Below are 19,282 nucleotides of genomic sequence, written 5' to 3'. Positions count from 1 at the left end.
CTCTGCCTTGCTCCTGGCTGGTCCCAACAAAATTCCATCTCGTGTCCAGCTGCTACCACTCGCTTTCTCTGCTATCCACCTCGGGTTCCATTCCACTCCCAAACAGTTAGAATACCACAAAACCCTAATTCCGTGGTAAGTGAAGCTCATCCTCTGGTTGCTGTTTTTAAAAATGGGGTATCACTCTGCTCTGACATTCTCAAGGAACTGTCCCAGTCTTCCATGTAATGCTGAAGTACAGTATGTGTTCACCAGGACTCATCACAATATGTTGTAATTTCAGCCTTTATAGCTGGATCTTATCCACCTGTATGCAGCCTTGCCACCAGGAAGCATTTCAGCACTGCAGAGATGAGTAGATCTCCAAAGTGCTTCTTGCACTTTTTTGTGATATTTCCGCAATACAGTATTTCACCAACATTGCTAACGACAACTTTGGTAATAGCTCCCTTTCCTGAGCTTTCATTTCCCTTTTAGGCCGTCCAAATGTCATTCTCCATAGCTTCACCAAACCCTTCCCACACATAGGCCTTTGATTCAGCCACTTCTGTAGTTACTGCAATCTTGGATTACCAGTGTCTCACATCCAGAACATTTACTGCTAACATTGCTTGGAAGAGCTCCTGGCAGCTTTCCTCAGCACTGATGTCCAGCAGTGCCTGTTAGAGTTGTCACTATAACATGTAGCTAACACATTTTGGATACAGCAGCTTACAGCTGCCTCACAACTGATCTCTTAAACTGATTCAACTCTGACTGCATGTCCCTTACCTCTTGCAAGACGCAGGACAAGCTTTAAGGATGTCATAGTTGAACTCATCCCACATCTCTTTTGCTTCTGTTAGTCAACAAACTGATTGGTGTGCAACAATGAAAGGTTCTCCTGGAAGATGCAGGTCTTTACTTTTAAAATTTAACAGCTAAGAACTACTTGAACTGCATGTTCAACTAGACGTAATTATAGTATATACTAAGTACAGAAATAGAAATCAATCAAAAAGAACATAACTTTTAAAATCACAGAATATTATTGGCCAGCTTTGTCACTAAATTAGCTACACTCTCCGCATATCTCATCCAGTTACGTTTTAAACAACAATGCAATATCTGATTCATTTTGTCAAGTCAAGTCAAGTCAACTTTATTTATAAAGCACTTTACATACAACAGCCGCTGACCAAAGTGCTGTAAGGTTTATAAACTCTTTTGGGACTCCCCCTAGCGGGATGACATGCCAAAGTGCGTCCCCAAGTGTAATCACCATGTCTGTGGAAGACAGTTTTTCAGTTGCTGGGGCAACCGCAGGCTTTTTTTTTTTTAATTTTATTTTAATTTTTATTGATTTTATTGAAATCACACAACATTCCATACAAATTCATCAATTTTACAAGAATAGGATTGAAAACAAATCAACCCCCACCCCTGTGAAAGAGAGCATAGCCAGCAGATTAAAATTTAAACCTAGTAAAAATAAGCAAATAGATTGAGTAATAAGTGAATATAGATAAATGGAGAAGACAAAAAAGGGAGAGAATTTGCTTCCTCAGTGCTTTAAAAGCTTATTCTAAAATGTTATTGATTAGATCGTGCTAGGTTTGGAAAAATTTCTGCACAGATCCTCTAAGTGAAAATTTTATTTTTTCCAATTTCAAATAATATAAAACATCAGTTACCCATTGACTTAAAAAGGGAGAGTTAGGATTCTTCCAGTTGAGCAAGAGAAGTCTACGTGCCAGTAGTGTAGTAAAGGTAATTACAGTTTGTCCTTCTCCACTTTAAGCCCATCTGGAAGAACACCAAACACAGCTGTTAGTGGATTGGGTTGGATTGTGACACCAAGGCTGTCTGAAAGGCATTTAAAAATCTTGGTCCAAAATGATGTTAGTTTGGTGCAGGCCCAGAACATGTGACCCAGTGAGGCTGGAACTTGATTGCAGCGTTCGCAGGTTGGATCTTGCCCTGGAAACATTTTGGATAATTTTAAGCGAGACAGATGTGCTGGATATATAATTTTGAGTTGAATAATTGTAAGCTTTGCACATATGGAGCTCGAGTCAATTCTCTGCATTGCTACCTTCCACTCCTTTTCTGATATGTTGAGGGAGAAATCCTTTTCCCATTGTCCTCTTGGATCTTTGAAAGGGAGGGACTGTAAAATGGTTTTATTTATTGCAGAGATTCTGTCTAAGTCCTTGAAACTGATGAGTATTTTTTCCAGCATAGAGGGAGGTGGGAGATGAGGGAAATTGGGCAGGTTCTGTTTAACAAAGTTTCTAATTTGAAGATAGTGAAAGAAATGTGTTGCTGGAAAGTTAAATTTAGAATGCAATTGTTCATAGGATGCAAAGACGTTGTCTATGTACAGATCTCTAAGTGATTTAATCCCAAATGTTTTCCAGACATTAAAAACTGCATATGTTTGCGATGGTTGAGAAAGGTGATTCTCATGCAGTGGTGCCACCAATAAAAGGTTCTCTGTCTTAAAATGTTTCCTACATTGGTTCTATATTCTGAGTGAGTGAAGCACTACTGGGTTATTAGTATATTGGCGATAATTTGCATTTATTGGGACGCAAAGCAAGGAATATAAAGATGAACTGCAGGATTCTATTTCTATTGCAGACCAAGTCTGCATATGTTCATCTATTTGTGTCAATGTCCAGGTTTTTACATGTTGTATGTTTGCATGTTGTATGTAGGCAGAGCCATGCCACCTTCTGCCTTTGGCCTTTGTAGAGTCGCTCTTTAGATACGTGGATGTTTTGAATTCCAAATAAATGTGGTTATGGTTGAATCTAATTTCTTAAAAAAACGAGAAAAGCCAAGCAAAATGACACCTTTTATTGGCTAACTAGAAAGATTACAATATGCAAGCTTTCGAGGCAACTCAGGCCCCTTCTTCAGGCAAGATGTTACATCTTGCCTGAAGAAGGGGCCTGAGTTGCCTCGAAAGCTTGCATATTGTAATCTTTCTAGTTAGCCAATAAAAGGTGTCATTTTGCTTGGCTTTTCTCTACATTCATAATGGCTAACATGGTACAACACCCTAGTACTACTTAAAAAAACGATTTATTAATGTATATTGGAATATTTTGAAATAAAAAGAGAAGCTTAGGGAGGATATTCATCTTAACAATGTTAATTTTTCCAGCTAAAGTGAGATGAAGGGTTAACCATCTATTCAAGTCTTGCTTGATTTTTTCCATACAGACAGCAAAATTTTATTGATAAAGAGCTTTTATGTTTACTTGTGATGTCTACCCCTAGATATTTGAACTGTTCTGTAATGGTAAAACGGAAGGTGTCCAATCTAATATTGTGTGCTTGAGAATTCACTGGAAAGAGCACACTTTTTTAGTCAAATTAATTCCGAGACCAGAAATCTTTTGGAATTCTGTTAGTGCTGTTAGGACTGTATGCACAGTATTTTGTGGGTCTGATATATACAGTACCATATCATCTGCATATAAAGAAATTTTCTGTTCAAGTCCTTCTCTGATAATCCCCTTTATCTCACAAGCATTTTTAAAGTGAACTGCCAGTGGCTCAATGGCAATTGCAAAAAGTAGTGGTGACATGGGGCACCCTGTCTGGTACCACGTTCTAGTTTAAAGTAGTCTGAATTAATGTTGTTAATACAAACTGAAGCTTCTGTATTGGTATACAGTAGTTTAATCCATGCACAAATGTTTGGGCCAGACCCAAATTTCTCCAATGTAATGAAAAGGTAGTTCCATTCAATCATATCAAATGCTTTTTCTGCATCCATATTTGACTTTGCAGGTGAGTATATTACATTAAACAGGCATCGAAGGTTGGATGCTAAATGTCGGTCTTTAATAAATCCAGTTTGATCTTGTGATATTACTGAAGGCAGCACTTTCTCCATCCTTCTAGCTAAGACTTTGGAGAGTATTTTAACATCATTATTCAGAAGTGAAATTAGTTTGTATGATGCACATTGTAATACATCCTTATTTTGTTTAGGAAAGACGGTGATTGATGCTTGTCGAAAATTTTGAGGTAGAATTTTATTGTCTCTAGCTTCTGTTAATGTTGCTAATAGAAGGGGAGCTAGCTGAGTGGAGAACTTCTTATAAAATTCGGCAGGGTAGCCATCGGGGCCTGCTGCTTTCCCACTCTGAAGTGACTTTATAGCATCTAGTAATTCTGGTAGCGCTAGAGGTTTATCCAATTCCTCTGCACTAAGTATCTATTTGTGGTATCTGTAATGCATCCAGCAATGCATTAGATTGTGTCTTGTCTTCTTTAAACTCAGTAGAATATAAGGATTTATAGTAGTCTCTAAATGTGTGCATTATATTTTTATGGTCAATGATTATGTCTCTGTTTGTGCTGGTAATTGCTGGGATTGCATTGCGAACTTCTTGCTTGTGGATCTGTTGAGCTAAGAGCTTATCAGCTTTATTATCTCCATGTTCATAGTAATGATGTCTTGATTTAAAAATGAGTTGTTCAGTTTCTTTAGTTGTTAAGAGGTTGAGCTCTGAATGCAGAGCCTGCCTTTTCCTATGAAGAGCCTCACTTGGACACCGCGGGCTTCTAATGCTGTAGCAGATTGCAGCTAAAGCAGATCCGAGTCGATCGTGGTCGCACTATAAGCGCTATCCGTCAATGGGTGATGCAAGAAACATTATAAATGCAGGGAACAGGATTACTTGGCCAATAACCTGGTCACAACCCTGCCTGACTGCAGTGTCTGTGTATAGGAGAGTGGCAGATCACGCTGCAATAAATAACCGTGCGGTTCCTGTTTCACACTGAATAAAGCTGGTTTTGCTAAAGTACTGAGACTCAGCCTCATGTTTTGGGGTGCAAGACAGGGACTTGCACGTCACAATATGTTAATTTTAAATGTTGTTTGCATCCCATTACCCATTTCATTATGTTTATTCATGCTTTGGGAGGTTTTATTTACCTTTCATCAAGTCTATACTTTGTCTTTTTTGTTCAAGATTGACATTAAGCATCTTTGCTTTCTGTAGAATATATTAGGCTCTTTAGATTAGCGTCTTCATTCTCTTCATGGAACGATAAATAGTGTAAAATTCGGTCCCTTGGCCACATGTTTTTCAAATGCTTGAGTCATCGTATGTAAACATAAAAACACTGACATAGAATGAATAAAAAATATCTAAGCATAGATTAAAACAAGCAAATCCCAGTAAAATAAGTATGTAAGACACATTGACAAATACTGGTTAAATAAAGAAAATGTAAATGTTGATATGATCTAATAGATGAGCTCATTATCCAATCTTATTGCATTTGCACCCCTTCGTGTCTAATCATTCACTTTTTTTATACTGCAGCCAAGACCCACTTTGACTTTGTCTCAAGGTGGTCAGCCTTCCAGTACCTCAAGGACTCCTAGCATCATCAAAATGCCAAACTCCATCACTCTACCCATGCAGACACTTGTCTCTGCTAGACCTTCAACTTCTACCCAGCCATCTCCCCCACCTACCAAGTTTATTGTGATGTCATCAAGTTCGGGTAGTTCATCCTCCCAGCAGGTAAGGATAACGCTGCGCACTGAAGGGGTTAAAGCAGGTGTTTTGACTCATTAGCTCTTTGAGAGAAGAATCAATCATCGCCATGCTAATTATTGACTCACCCATCTTTGTATCTTTGCAGGTTATCACGTTAAGCAGTGCGCAGTCTGCACCAACCAGCACATCCCCTGTAACCACAACAGTGCCCAGTCTACAGCCGCTTGTCAAACTGGAGCCTGGAGGGTCACAAGGAACTGGAAATGCTGTGACAGTAGGGAGTGGTGTCTCCCGCACAGTACAAAAATACATTGTTGTTTCTTTGCCATCTGCTGCTGATAGCAAATCTCAGAACACAATGGGTCAACACCAGCTGTCGCCATCATCCAGTGCTGCACTGGAGGCAAATGCTGTGGGATCTTTGAACAATGCAGTCACAGTCAAGCTGGAAAGACCAGAAAGCCCAAGCAATGGAAACCAGTCTCCACAGCCTTCTCATTGACATGCGGACATTGATTTTGAGTAGAGGGCTAATGTGACTTCCTTAAAGCATCAAAACTTTGCATTCTATTTCTCGCTTTTTTTTTTTTATTAAAGTATGCTGTGTTTTTATTTGCCTTGCTTCTTTCTACCTCCTGCATGAATATGACAAATGGCTTAACATGATGTTTTAAAGTATAAAGGCTCCAGCTCCCAGTTATAATAGAACAGAAAATGCTTATTGAGAAGGTGGTTGATATGTTGAGCACCAGTAACTAAATTAATACAAGACCAGCACTGTCAACAATGTGTTTTTTTGGAAGTGGGCATGTGCTGTATGTGAGTTAAAGAGTTTAAGTACTATGATGTCTATTTATTAACTTCCCAGATTTCAATGAGTTGGAAATTTGAATGAATCTTTAGTCAAGTGCAAAGGTATAGGCATTTGCTTCCATAATTTAGTTCAAATTCAGTCTAATCTGGAGGTTGTGTTGCTTGAACAAACAACTTAACTAATATATGCCTTCAGGTTGGATTTAACATTCTGAAAAATCAAAGGAAATTATTTGACCACAAGAAAAGGTAAGGATGACAAAACTGTTTCAGTCCTGGTAAGAAGAAAAATGCTGATCGTAACTACACTTCTTAATACTAGACAAAACTAGAAGGTAATTGTCCTCATATATTATGCTGCAGGTTTCCTTTCTGATCTGGTTTACAGGCGTATCCTGCATTGAAGTGTTGTTAGAATCTGAGACTAGGAAGTTAAATGTGAATGACTGTCTTAATTTGGAATTACAAGTTAGAAATACTTATTATGACATTTCATAATTGACTTCTTGAATTACTTCAGTGCAGCATAGGTGCCAATGATATCATGGGCTATTTTAAAGGGAATCAAACGTTTACTCTGTTAATGTGGGTTTTTTCTTCTTTATTATCACATGTAAAGTGATAGAAACCTAGTGAAATACAGAAAAAAAATTTTTTTGATTCCTTATTTATATGTATAGTAATTCTGAGCACAAAGGTGCCATTCTAACAAACACAAAAACACTGCCTCTCTAAATTAGTATAGTATAAAAATGAGGTTCCTCAGCATGGCCAAAGCAGATTTCACAATAAGGTCAAAAATTCCCAGTAATCATGCAGTGTTATAATGTTAAAGGCCAAGTAACACTGTTTTTTTCTTCAGTATTTTGTGCAAATTATAGCTGTATCGTAGCATATACAGTAATTTGTTGTTTAGAAGTTCAATAATAAATATCTGATTATACTATAAAGACAGTTCTTGACAAAGGTGTTGTCCAGAAAAGCCTTTCAAAAAGATACTAAGGGAGCTTGGCAAGCCAGAAACACAATGGGAGAGTATTTATTTATTTTTAAATACATGTAAAAACAAATCTTTTAAAATGACTGCATCTCCTCGTCAAGCAGAGTGGAATGTTGACAACCACAAAACTTTCACGATCAGCTTCTTGTCATTTTAAAATGTCTGTAGACTTTTCGAAACACACAGTCCGTCTAAACTGGGACAGAAAAAAAAACAGAAGTTGATTGTTTGGGTTGTAGAAGTATGGGGACATACTGTCAGGTAGTCCTAGGACATACTGCTTCATCAATATGTCAGCATTAATAACTGCACTTTGTAATGGCAGTTCACTACAGAGGGTTTCATACAACTGGGAGGACACTGCCAACACTTTACTAGTTTCCTGTGGGGGTTTGGTAGGTTTTAGGTGGTTCCACAGAGTGGGATTGGATTTCCACTTCACTGATATTCATAGTGTCAGCCAGGCCAGTGTGCATCTTGCATAATCTCTGTGCACTTTCCCGATCAGACCTTTGAATTGTGTGCTTGTTTGGCTTCTTACCTGGCATCAGCTGGGTCATGGTATGGGATAGGCTGACAGTGTCCTTTGTCCTTAGCTCTCCAGTTGTTGTCGCCATCTTACTTAAACCTCTCTGTTTGTAAACACATAAAAGATAACCGATCTTTGTACACATGTTCTTCTGTTAACTCGTTCATTTAATGTAATATAATATTACATAGCACCCCTCACTTAGCCTATTACTGTTTTACAAAAGCATACCAATAATCAAGCCTGGTTTTTGTACACTGCATGTTATACTGTCATTGGCTCAATGCATTTTATGTAACCGTATATGACACAAAACATATTGTTTACTATCACAAAGAGCTTTTCAAATGAACAGAAATAGTCTGTAGTGCCTTTTACACAACGTGTGTAATAAACAAATGGGGAATGAAACACAATTTACCGTTCATCCTGAGCCCTTCAACAAAGCACAAAGTGTGTGATGGTGATCACCAGTGTAAAGTTTTATAACAGAACAAGGAATGTCATTCGCAGTAGTCTTCCTGTTTCATATACCAAGCACAGACACAAAGTGCTTCACAGTGTCTGCTCTGACTCTTTGTGCACCCCGACACTGACTGTGCTGGTGCCTTTTAAATTCTTGTAATGTGAATTTGGATTTCTTGGAGACTGCTTGAGCTTCATTTGATCAGAAAATCTTATTTTCTAGGAGTAACAGCTCTTCATACAATAGTTCTTGAACTTTCTCTGTATGGTATCCATTGCACTACAGAATGATTGATCTTAAAATACATGGGCAGTGGGCTTGTTTAGCATAACATACTACTACTCATGTTTGTATTTTTGGGTCAGACTAATGCAAATTTATAATTTGTATATACGAATTTGAGCTAATAATACTGGATAATATTTTTTTTTCCCCAAAGGTTTTGCTTCCTGAAAAATTGTTGGTGCTTATAATAGACCAGAACCTCCTAACCTCGGTCCTGGGGACCCCCTGTGGATGCAGGGTTTTCTTCCAACCATCTTCCTTTTTTAATTGGACTCCCTGGCTAATTAAGTGATGTGTTATTTCCCCGAGTTCTGTGTTTTGTGAACAATACAGAAATTAGAAAACTAAGTTTGGTAAAAATAAAATATTAAAATGTACTAAGCAGTTATAAGGGAATAATGTTTTTTTTCTTTTTAACAATAGTATTTTCATCTTAATTTTCATTCTATTTTTGTTTAATTAATCCAATTTTTTTCTAATTAGTGGGCCTAACGCTGAAGTAGCTGCAGCCTTTGATTATTCAGTGTTGTTTGCCTGGGTGTCTGATCTGCTCGTTTTTAATTTGAATTATTAAGATACAATGAAGGGAGCAAACTGCACAGAGAAATGGTAAAATATAATGAAATCAACAAAAGAGTTAAACATTTAAATCAATAGAAAAAGCAGAAATATTTCTAAATGTCTCATAAATGTAAAAATCATGCTGCTGTGCATTTCTGAATGTGGAATAAAAGTAAAACACCAGCTAATTAAATGAGATCAGTGCTATCAGGTGTTGTCACTGATTAGGAATCCGGTTGGAACAAAAACCTGCCGCCACAGGGGGTCCCCAGGACCGAGTTTGGGAAACACTGTGATAGCCTATTTCAAGTAAAAAAAAATTAATGTTAGACTGACTGTATCATGTAAGAATTTCGAGAAAAATGAAGTTAACTTTTATTGAATTTAGTGTGTTTAACCACTTAATGATGCCGGCACATTGTATTGTTTTAGTTGAGTTAAGAATGTTTTGCTGCTGATTTTCATTTGTACTCGGCATCTCAGGCTTTTATTTTTGTGTCCAACAATATATTTTTTTTCCAGCATTATTGGATCCCACGGTTTCACCATGTTCATCACTGACTGCATCAAGATTAGCAGGGAACAAATCCAAATGTGGATGCAGAAAATGAATTTTAGCAACCTGTTTTACTTCATTGTTGTTTATACTTGAAGTATGTTGTTAACCAGCTTGACATAGCCTGGTGCTCTCTGGCACCTAAGAAAATTCTCAACAACATCACCAAATTCTTCGTATGCAATTGTTTCTGGCCCTACTAGCAGATCTTTGTACCGCTTGTCATCGATGGCGTGTCAAAACTGTGGGACACATCCCTTCCTTAATCTTGGCATCGACTGTTTCAAATGTTGAAATCCTTCACCTTGTTTATCACTTTCACAAAATTAGTGATCAGTCCAAGTTTAATATAAAGAGGAGACAAAAATATCTTTGTTGCGTTGCCAAGAGGATTATGTGTCACACTTTTCTGCCCTGGCTCCAGAAGTTTATGAAGTGGGCAGTTGTTTTTAATTTAATGAGATGTGATGCTTTACCACAGCTGTTTCATTTGCAATATCTGATACATCCGAGCTGCATTCCTAGTAGTAGTAGAGCGACTACTTTCAGATAACCACAGAGGTTCTAGTTGTAATTGTGCTATACACTCATCGGCCACTTTATTAGGTACACCTGTTCAACTGCTTGTTAATGCAGATATCTAATCAGCCAATCACATTGAGCAACTCAGTGCATTTTGGCCTATAGACATTGTCAAGACGACCTGCTGAACTTCAAACTGAGCATCAGAATGGGAGAGAAAGGTGGCTGAAGTGAGTTTAAACATGGCATGGTTGTTGGTGCCAGACAGTCTGGTCTGAATATTTCAGAAACTGCTGATCTACTGAGATTTTCATGTACAGCAATCTCTAGGGTTTACAGAGAATGGTCTGAAAAAGGGAAAATATCCAAAGCGTGGCAGTTGTCTGTGCGAAAATGCCTTGCTAATGCCAGAGGTCAGAGGCCAGGCTGGCTTGAGCTGATAAAAAGGCAACAGTAACTCAAATAACCACTTGTTATAACCAAAGTAAGAAGAAGAGCATCTCAAAATGCACATGTCAAACCTTGAAGCAGTTGGGCTACAGCAGTAGGAGACCACACCAGGTTCTTGTCCTGTCAGCGAAGAACAGGCAGCTGAGGCAACAAATCACATGGGCTCACCAAAATTGACCAAAAAAAAGTTTGGAAAAAGGTCACCTGGTGTGGTGAGTCTTAATTTCTGCTACAACATTAGGATGGTAAGGTCAGAATTTGGCATCAACAACATGAAAGCATGGATCCATCCTGCCTTGTATCAACGATTCAGGCTGGTGGTGGTGGTGATGTAATGATGTGCACTTTGGGCCCCTTAGTACCAATTCAGTATCGTTTAAATGTCACACCTGAGTGTTGTTGCTGACTTTGTCCATTCTTTTATGACTACAGCGTACCCATCGTTAGATGGCTACTTCCAGCAGGATAACATATCATGTCATAAAACTCAAATCATCTCAAACTGGTTTCTGGAACATGACAATGAATAAATTGTACTCAAATGGCCTCCACAGTCACCAGATCTCAATCCAGCAGAGCACCTTTGGAGATTCACATCAAGGATGTGCAGCCCACATGTCTGCAGCAACTGTGCTGTGCTATGGTGTCAATCTGGACCAAAAACCCTGAGGAATGTTTCCAGCACCTTGCTGAATATGTGCCACAAAGAATTACAGCAGTTCTGAAGGCAAAAGGGGGTCCGACCCGGTATCAGCAAGGCGTGCCTAATAAAGTGGCTAGTTAGTGTATATGTATAGTTTATAATAGGCTATTGCAATAAAACAGTACGTGAAAGGAAATTTTAAAGGTGGTTTTTGTAATCAGCAAGCCAAAATCCATAAGATATGCCCAAAACTGTTCAAGAGCTTTTTTTTGGTGCATAACAGCAAAAGGCCGTCTCAACACTTATTTTATTCTTAACTCATGGAATAACAAGCAACACAACTGTTAGACACTCCATAATATAGGAAGGGGTTAGATTATTTGAGGCTTTTTAGACCATTAGGAGTATTTTAGAATCAATTCTAAAGGCCATGGCTAACCAATATAATGATACTAAAACTGGTGAGAAGTGCTCAATTTTTTTCAAGCGCTCAAGTTTCTAAACTAACTGCAAACAGTAAATTTCTTTTATAGCAGTTCTGTTAGGAGTGCGTTATAGAAATCTAGTTGACTAAAAACAAACCGGAATTGTATAGTTTCTCAGACAAGTTAAACAATGAGATCTTGGCAAAACCTTCTGCACCTTCAAGGATGCTTTCATGAGAGTTTGTCTCCAGTAGCGAAGTAGCAAGGGAAGTATTCTATCACGTAATGTGTCCTGCTCCTCCATGATGATCTAAAAGACAAAAGGATCCCAGCCAGGAAAGACTTCTTGTATTAGATACGCAGGCACTTCTGGAGATTTTTACTAATGTGAGCTGACATGATTTGAATATTGCTGCACCCAATCCAGCATTACTTTGATTTATGTTAACGAGAAAACATCCCTTGAAATGAAACTGCTGCCTCGCTCATCACACTTTTTATCTGAGTGCCCCAAAGACAAAGTCATTCACTGAGCTTTCGAAGAAAGTGTTCTGGCAACAGGTTTGTGTTGAGACATGGTGTTCATTGTACATTAGCATATTATCTCATTATTCATCCGTGAGATTCAGTCTAGTAGATCATTCTTCTTCCTTGTCACACCCTTTCAGGTGTCTGCGTCTTTGTTTAAGAGTTGAAGTCTCCCAACAGGATGACAGAGTCAGTAGGCGGCGTCCATTAGAGCACCACACCCACGGCTTCTAAAAATGCCTCAATGAGTTGTTAGGCACGTATGTACAAACAATAAAGTTTTCCTGTTTGTAAATTATATTTGTGGTGAGGCAGTCCTTTCACCTACTACAACAAACTGACTCTGTACAGCACCCAAGCGGGCACCTGTGAGGACCCCTGGACACCTGCCTAGGACTTTCATTTCAGGGGATAACACCAGATTAAAAGGATGACAATCTCACTATGAAGTAGCCCGAGTCCAGAGTCAAAGCTGTACTTGGAGGTGAGTCCAACTAAATTTGGCCTGTACCTTCAGCCTGACACTCACTGTCTGGTTATTTCCTTGTCAACGAGGCATCATCTAATGGTTCCAGATCTGTTCTGCACCTCTCTGCTAACTGGAAAGTGTAAGATGATGCTTTTCTGACCCCTCTCATGGTAAGCCACCATGACAACTTTATGTAGCTTTTCATATCTATCTATCTATCTATCTATCTGCCTGCCTGCCTGTCTCTTAAGAATGGTGATATATCTAGCAAGGGAAGTATTCTATCATGTAATGTGTCCTTTTAAAATTGTAGTCATGCTCAAGACAACATATCCCGGTCAGTAATAACCATCATGGCAGAGATATTAAGACAAGGAAATTATGTTACCAAAGAAAGGATGTTTAATTTGCTTTTAAATGCTGCATTTAATACTATTAAGGAAACAAGCCTATAGGACTATACAATTGTTTTACAGTGTTTCAGATGTTGTACCTTAATTTCCATTTCTTGATATGTTTGCAGTGGTTACTGAAGAGGATATACTGTATTGTCTTGAGTACGAGTATCATTTTAAATGAATGAATTCCAAGGGAACTATGTGCTCCTTGCTGGATAAAATTTTCATGGTTGTCGAATTGTAGCCACATACTGAGACACTTGCTAAATGTTAGCAAAGGAGGGTCCAGCCAAAGTACACAGTGGTTTCACATTAGTCTATGGACCCATGGCTAAGTGATTTAGTAGATGTGACACGTCTACAACCTGGTGACAGCTAGAAGAGGAAAGATACTCCTCTGAAATTTCAAATCAGCCTTATTAATAAAGTATCTATCTATCTATCTATCTATTGAGGCAAGGTGGGAAATGTCAGGAGAAAAGGGCAGAAAACTGCAGGATAACTGAGATGTTCCTGTTGACTGCATTACGTGTGTCAGATATAAAAGGTCCAATGGATTTGTAAATCATGGGAAATTTTGCTAGTAATTCAGTGAGTTAAAGGGAAAAAAAGTTGCCACTTGAAGAAATTATGTAAAAATGTTTTCTAAAGAATTTGTTAAATTTTAAATTTTAGCATTTGACATCCATAATATAGCGCTGACCACACAATCTATCTATTGTATAGTGCCTTCTCTAAATATCTATCCATCCATCCATTATTCAACCTGCTATATCCTAACTACAGGGTCACGGGGGCCTGCTGGAGCCAATCCCAGCCAACACAGGGCGCAAGGCAGGAAACAAACCCTGGGCAGGGCGTGCACACACATACACACACCAAGCACACACGGGACAATTTAGGATCGCCAATGCACCTAACCTGCATGTCTTTGGACTGTGGGAGGAAACCCATGCAGACATGGGGAGAACATGCAAACTCCACGCAGGGTGGACCCGAGAAGCGAACCCGGGTCTCCTAACTGCGAGGCAGCAGCGCTACCACTGCGCCACCCTCTAAATATCTGTCTACTGTGTAATGCTTTTCCTATGTGTAATTCTATTGGTCTACCTCCTGATCTATTATATAGTGCCTTTCATATCTATATCTATCTATCTATCTATCATTAAAAGATATTTCCAAATAAATGCAAAGAGTCCGGTATGACTTTATGCAGAGTCTTTAGAACAATTAAACAACAAATTATAGGATAAGATTAAAGTATACACTTCATAAATTTGATTGTTGTGAGAGGGAGGTGACGGTCCCATCAGTCCATCACAGGATATTTTTACACTCACACCATGCACTCACTCATGCAGTGGTAATTTAGAAGGCAGTTCATGTAGCATACAGGTCACATTATTATTATTATTACTAGCTGTGTAAGCCCATGCTGTAAAAAGCCCAGGGTCCTAGAAGCTATTGAAATCTTCAGAAAAAAAAAATTGAAATGTAGAGATGTCAGGTAATTGCAAGGAACTACTCTGGGCATCTCTCTCCTAGGAGGATTCATTTTGCCGCTGTACTCACCTCATTTGTGTATTAGCGGTGGGAGGAAAAGTAAAAGGGATACCGTTTTGCCGATGTTAGCGGCTAAGCAACTTTGTCTTTCTTCTGAGGTTTCGTTTTGCTGATGTGCTGGCCCTGCTTGTGTTATTAGCAGCTAAGCGAGTTTTCGGTTTCCTCGGCGGTGGAGCCCTTACCCCAACTCCACCTCTCACTTCCAGGCCAGACAGACACACACACTTCCACAGATAGACGTTTATATATAAGTTTATTATTATTATGTGACGATGCCTTTGTCCAAGGTGACCTGAAACATTTAAAATGCAATCAGTTACATTTCTTTTGGTTTTTCAGTTGGAGCACAGGCATGTGAAGTGGCTTACTGATGGTCACATGGTGTCAGTACCAAGATTTGAACTCACAATGTCTTGAAGCACAAAACCTTAACCATTACACCACACTGCCTGTATAATTAGGTTGAAATACCAGAAAAGCCCCAGTAGTCTCAGGATGAATGTTCAAAATGCTCAGAGGCAGTGACCTGGACTGGGGGGTCTGTAAAGCAGCAGTGCTAACCACTGCACCACCAAGCCACCACAATGCCAGCTTAGTTTTATGGGGTACCTTTTTATCTGAGTGTCATCAAAAGCAGTATAATGAAAGCATCAAGGATGCTTGAAGTGGAGTGTTTCATACTGAGAACTTACACATTGCACTCAATAAAAAGAAAACAAAAAAACATAAATACTCACATTTGTTTAATATCGCACTTTTACACTGAAAATATTTTAAAAACATTTTAGTAAGATACTGTAAAAATAAATATTTGACACCAGATTTTATTACTTTATTTATATAGTGTCTTTGGTGCTGAGAAACCAATCAAAGAAATTTGGGAAAGAACAATTTAGCTTTCTATCTAATTTAACAAGTGTGAAAAAGACTTTTCCAAAGCCACACGAAGAATTAGTGCTGACTTCTTGCAGTGTATTTATGCTGATGAATCATCAGATTGCAGTATAAGATGAAGTAATGCACTTCATAAACATAATTATGAGGCTGAGTCAGTAGTCTGCTTCAGGAAATCAATAATATCCAACTGCAGAGCCGCAGAGTGTAAGTAAGATTAGGGTAACTTAAGGTTAGGGGCTAGTGTCTTTAAGGTTTGGGAGCTCAGTGTGTATTATAGAAGTGAGGTAACTTCACTTTGTTCGTGAAACTGCTTCTCATTATATTCAGTGACTTCCGGCAAGAAACTGCGGTCAAAAACTGCGATGACATATGGCTCTGCGGCTCTGAAGTTGGATTCTTCTCAAGGTACTTGCTGTCATGTTCAGTATGTTGCTCACTGGCACCCTCTGTAATTAGAACTGTGTCCAAACAGGCACAGTGAGATTCCTTCAGTATGTAAAGGTCAGTGGCCATTTTTATGGTCTGGAATGGCCAAGCCGATATGGTGTTACAATGGGGCTTGTCATTGTCATCATCATATCTTATCATGATGATAAGAGCAGCGTCATTAGCATGCTTAAGATCTTTATCGGTGTATCTTTATCACTCCACAGTGGCGGAGTGGTGGCTCTGACGCTAGGGATCTGCACTGGCAATCGGAAGGTTGCCGGTTTGAATCCCCTAAATGCCAATAGGGACTCTGCTCTGTTGGGCCCTTAAGCAAGGCCCTTAACCTACAATTGCTGAGCGCTTTGAGTAGTGAGAAAAGTGCTATATAAATGCAAATTATTATTATTAATGGTGCATGTAGAGCCTCAGGAACATTCACAGTGAATGTGGTCCATTGTTTGGGTGGGCTCATCATAGTGACATTCATCGCTTGTTGTGAGGCCCCATCTAAATAGGTTGTCCCTTGTTTTGGCCACCTTTGACCCAGCTCAGTTAAATGCGACCCAGTCTTTCCTAGAGAGGGATTCCCCATTCAGTAGGCACTCTTGATGCATTGAAATGACTCGTGTGTTTCTCACGTAACCTGACGCACATGAATGTGGATATCTGTGCAGATATACTAGATCTCCCTAAGGTGTGACATGAACTTCAAGTTACAAAGGGTAAGAAAAGTCATGGACAGGTTTGGTAGATTTGAGAAAACCAATGTTAAACTTCTCTCTCTTATACAGTGCCTCCCGTACAAGAAGCATTACACTGGAAATAGCGGTATTACACTTGTTTATTAAAGCCAAGTTTTATATTCCAGCTGCTTTAAAATAACTTCTGATGGGCAGTATGGTTTTGGGATAAGACAAGCAGTAAAAATATGTGTGCCACAGAATGAAAGGGTTAGCACGATGCCTTGGCATTCAGCAACAAGGTAAACAGTTCTCATTGCACTTGGCATCAGGTGTCATTGACACCGAGAGCTGAGCCCTGCCTTTGGCTGCCACAGGAGGCCAGGCTGCAGGCCGCACTTGCAACTGGTGAGCAGAAATGGAGTGCCGAGCCAGAGACCTCAGGCCCGGCCTACTCCAGTTTCACAGGTTCTAGCAGTCAGAAGGAAGAGGTGAAGGACAAGGAAAAGAAGATTAAAGATAACAGAGTGACCGGAGAAGCAAACAAACATGTCCATGACAGAGACACAGGAGTTTGAAGACAATCCAGAGAAAAGAAATGCTCTCCGATGGCCTGACTTGCCTTCAGTCTGCTGTAGGCGGAGACTGTCAGCAGGTGTAGTCGCGCACTTTTTATATATAAATGAAAGGTGAAACTGGAGGAAGTGTCACAAGTGGCACAATCAGGAATGACCAGCACCCAAGGTATGCTTCCTAGGTGTGAACAGTATGTGGGTGGGACAAACAGCGAGAGATCCCAGCGAAGCTCTGTGCTGACTGCAAGCCAGTCCTCTTCCAGGGTTCTCTACCATAACAGCCTACATCCCCTCATCCCAAACATTCTCCTGTTTCTCCTGGCAGAATGAGAATCCTGAGGCGCGTGGGATCAGGTGAGCTTTTTGAATACATCTTCTCATGGTGGGGAGGGCACGGATTAGCTGATTTTTGTAGATATGCCTGCTGTTCCTGTCCAACCAGTCTGGTAGCAGGTGAGGCTTTGCTGCAAATGAGAGTAGTTGAATGCTTTTGCCCATGAACAAGGTACTTTCTTGGAAGCCCCAGTGGATGCTGCCAGTTTGCAAATAAGGGCTTGGCCAGCTCGGGTGACAGCCAGCCAGCAGAGTTGAGGAGCCCAATAATAAATCCTGCAGCGGGGGATGGTAATTATAGTGATAAGATCTGGTGTCAGGCGGCGCGTGGCCGGCCCCACTGCTAAATTAGCCCCTGCATGCCACTGCCATACTGTGTTTTCTAACTGGTTTAGCATACATTTCACTGATTCCCATCCTGCCTTACAACAAGTGGCCCACAAGTCCAGAACATCACACTTCAGAATCGCAGTGCCACTCTGAGGCTTGAGGCAATCAACTGCAAAAGGTCATGCGGCTGGAAGGTAAGTACATAGACTGAAATGGTTTAGCTAAGGAGTTACCAGGACACAGGAGCTATGGGTATATAGCATAAATAACCACTAGCATTAATTGGGACGAAACATGAATCCCATCTACATGCTGGAAAGGGCTTAGAAGGTAAGAGTTTGTCAAAACTGGTTAAGGTGGGCAAGTGGATAATTGTACTTTTCTTGCACAGCGGTGAGAAAATGCAAGAGCGTGTAAGGCCGTTCAGACAGCAGAACTACTACAAGCTAAAGCGCAACTGCCTGAAACATGGGGTGCTATTTGAAGATCCTCTTTTTCCACCCACTGCGGAGTCCCTGTACTACAAAAGAACTCCACCTAGTGATATCGAGTGGAAACGGCCTTCGGTAAGTCTCTCTGGCTTCTCCCAAATCTCATGGTGTTCTGTCAGCCTAGCAAGGGTCTGTATCAGTCAAGGTAGCCAATTCTGTCTCTTCCATAAGTGTACGATCTCCCTGTGATATGGATAAGGTGGTTAAGGTGGACATCTGCTTCAGTGGCTTTTTTGTTAAAATTAGACGTGGACTGAAGAAACCTGATCGAGTGCAATCAGGCTGTTCAATTCAGTCCATTGAGGACAAAAGCAGATGGTAGTTTTCATTATAATCAGTCTCTTAATCAGGGGCACGTTCATGCATTTCCACTTCTGCACTCTAATATGTGAATTCTAAATTAGGTGTATGGAACTTAACAAAGCTGTGTATGAATTCTGCAACAAGCTCCTCTGCACAGATGTGCTTACTCTTAGGTACAGTAGGTTCATTTAGTATTTTAATATTCTTAATCTTAACCGCTAGTAGTTTGTGTTGCAAAGGCTGAGGAGAGGGTGACAAATGAATATGCAGTTTATTTGGAGGGCTCGTTACCTATAACATATTGTTTTAATTACAATTGATCTCTCCTGCTTTAAAATTACACAGAAAGAGAAAATGACAAGTGCATCAAAATAAAAAAAGAATATATCACTTTGTGAATTTAAATCTCTTTATTAGAACTCAGGTTTTCTAAATGTATAAAATCAAAGCCCAGAGTGTGAACTCTATTAGAGTTTTTAGTCTGAAATCAGAACCAGAACAACAATTAATCAACAAATTCAAT

At 39.6% G+C, this 19,282-nt stretch overlaps 3 protein-coding genes across 7 annotated transcripts in view; 2 read left to right on the top strand and 1 right to left on the bottom strand.

Annotated features, from left to right (window-relative positions):
* Window positions 1-6,619, top strand: part of taf6 (TAF6 RNA polymerase II, TATA box binding protein (TBP)-associated factor) — a 34,174-nt gene extending 27,555 nt beyond the window's left edge. For both annotated transcript variants that reach the window (XM_028797956.2, XM_028797955.2), the window contains exons 14-15: window positions 5,334-5,537; window positions 5,659-6,619. In XM_028797956.2, the coding sequence (XP_028653789.1) occupies window positions 5,334-5,537; window positions 5,659-6,015 (561 nt within the window). In that variant the 3' untranslated portion in view covers window positions 6,016-6,619. The remainder of the gene's footprint in view (window positions 1-5,333; window positions 5,538-5,658) is intronic.
* Window positions 1-19,282, bottom strand: part of LOC114648745 (transmembrane 4 L6 family member 5-like) — a 213,519-nt gene that overhangs the window by 65,013 nt on the left and 129,224 nt on the right. The gene's annotated exons all lie outside the window — the stretch shown is intronic.
* LOC114648741 (calpain-5-like) overlaps window positions 12,576-19,282 on the top strand; it is a 43,248-nt gene continuing 36,541 nt past the window's right edge. Inside the window, exons 1-2 of one of the 4 annotated variants that reach the window (XM_028797951.2) lie at window positions 12,576-12,775; window positions 18,357-18,531. In XM_028797951.2, the coding sequence (XP_028653784.2) occupies window positions 18,367-18,531 (165 nt within the window). In that variant the 5' untranslated portion in view covers window positions 12,576-12,775; window positions 18,357-18,366. The other 3 variants (XM_028797950.2, XM_028797952.2, XM_028797954.2) reach the window with 3 other exon arrangements.

This window comes from Erpetoichthys calabaricus, chromosome 3, assembly GCF_900747795.2.
Source record: "Erpetoichthys calabaricus chromosome 3, fErpCal1.3, whole genome shotgun sequence".
NCBI lineage: Eukaryota > Metazoa > Chordata > Cladistia > Polypteriformes > Polypteridae > Erpetoichthys > Erpetoichthys calabaricus.
Note: the sequence above shows the minus strand (reverse complement) of the source record. Positions and strands in the feature narration are given on the sequence as shown.